General features: G+C 34.6%; 1 protein-coding gene across 1 annotated transcript in view; it reads right to left on the reverse strand.

Annotated features, from left to right (window-relative positions):
* Positions 1–685: 685 nt before the first annotated feature.
* Positions 686–1,071, reverse strand: part of LOC106536916 (visual system homeobox 1) — a 2,001-nt gene continuing 1,615 nt past the window's right edge. The window contains exon 3 of the mRNA XM_014034258.1: positions 686–982. Within this exon, the coding sequence (XP_013889712.1) occupies positions 727–982 (256 nt within the window). The 3' untranslated portion in view covers positions 686–726. The remainder of the gene's footprint in view (positions 983–1,071) is intronic.

The following is a 1,071-nucleotide window of genomic DNA, read 5'->3' on the forward strand; positions in this document are numbered from 1 at the left end:
AAGTTAAATATTTAGTTTATAAACTATGACATTTATAAATGTATGAATCATACGGTGAAAAACTGACTTTGAAAAATAAATCTCTTATTTTTTTTCTCATAAAAGACTAAATAAAACAAAAATATTGGTGTAATTTTTGACTGTGTAACTTTACAAACAGCAGCTCATAGCTAACTGCCACTCAGTGATATTAAATGTTTAAATGACCAACTAAAATCCACTCCAAAAAAAACCAACAACAGAATAGATTTAGCAAAATATTAATTCAAATTAAATGACTTATTTTACACTGTACTTAAATTATAATGTAATGTGATTACAGTTACACTTCTTTTAAGTTCTAATCAGTAAGAATGTTAATATGAAAATAAATCAATATTTACCATAGTAATGTAAGAGAAAGTGTTGTTTGATTATGTGAAAAACTGCCTGCCGTACTGACTGTCATCACTAACACTCTGTCTCAGTTTTCTGACAGGTTCTGACCCGCTTCGCTACAAGAAATATTCACGTCTGTTTCATCAGGTCAAATGTTTCTGTAGTTAAATAAAACACACTTTAACGTTAAACAAAAATATATAAATAAATTAATTTAAATCAAACAGATAAAAATAAGTGTTGATGTCATTTAACTGAGTTTATTTCTTCCTGTGGTCCTAAAAACACAAATGTAACCACTTCTTATTTCTCCGATTCTTTTAAAAATGACAATCAAATCTAAACGTCCTAATAATCAGTTTTTATCTTTTCTCTTTTTGAAACACTTGTGTTTGGGTCCTGACTGAAGACATGAAAAACCAGTTTGACCATTGACCAGTGTAAGGACACAGACTGGTGAGGCCCGGTTCTGACCTGGATGCGGTCCTCGGGCAGCTCCGTCTTCAGGGCCAGCAGCTCTCGGGCGTAAACATCTGGATAATGAGCCTCGTGGAAGGCTTTCTCCAGCTCCTCCAGCTGCTGCGACGTGAACACCGTCCTGCACAGAACCAGCAGAACCAGCAGAACTCAGAGCAGAACTCAGAGCAGAACTCAGAGCAGAACTCCTTTCTTCTTTTGTATCGTTGGAGCTTT

This window comes from Austrofundulus limnaeus, unplaced genomic scaffold, assembly GCF_001266775.1.
Source record: "Austrofundulus limnaeus strain Quisiro unplaced genomic scaffold, Austrofundulus_limnaeus-1.0 Scaffold2027, whole genome shotgun sequence".
In the NCBI taxonomy this organism is placed as follows: domain Eukaryota; kingdom Metazoa; phylum Chordata; class Actinopteri; order Cyprinodontiformes; family Rivulidae; genus Austrofundulus; species Austrofundulus limnaeus.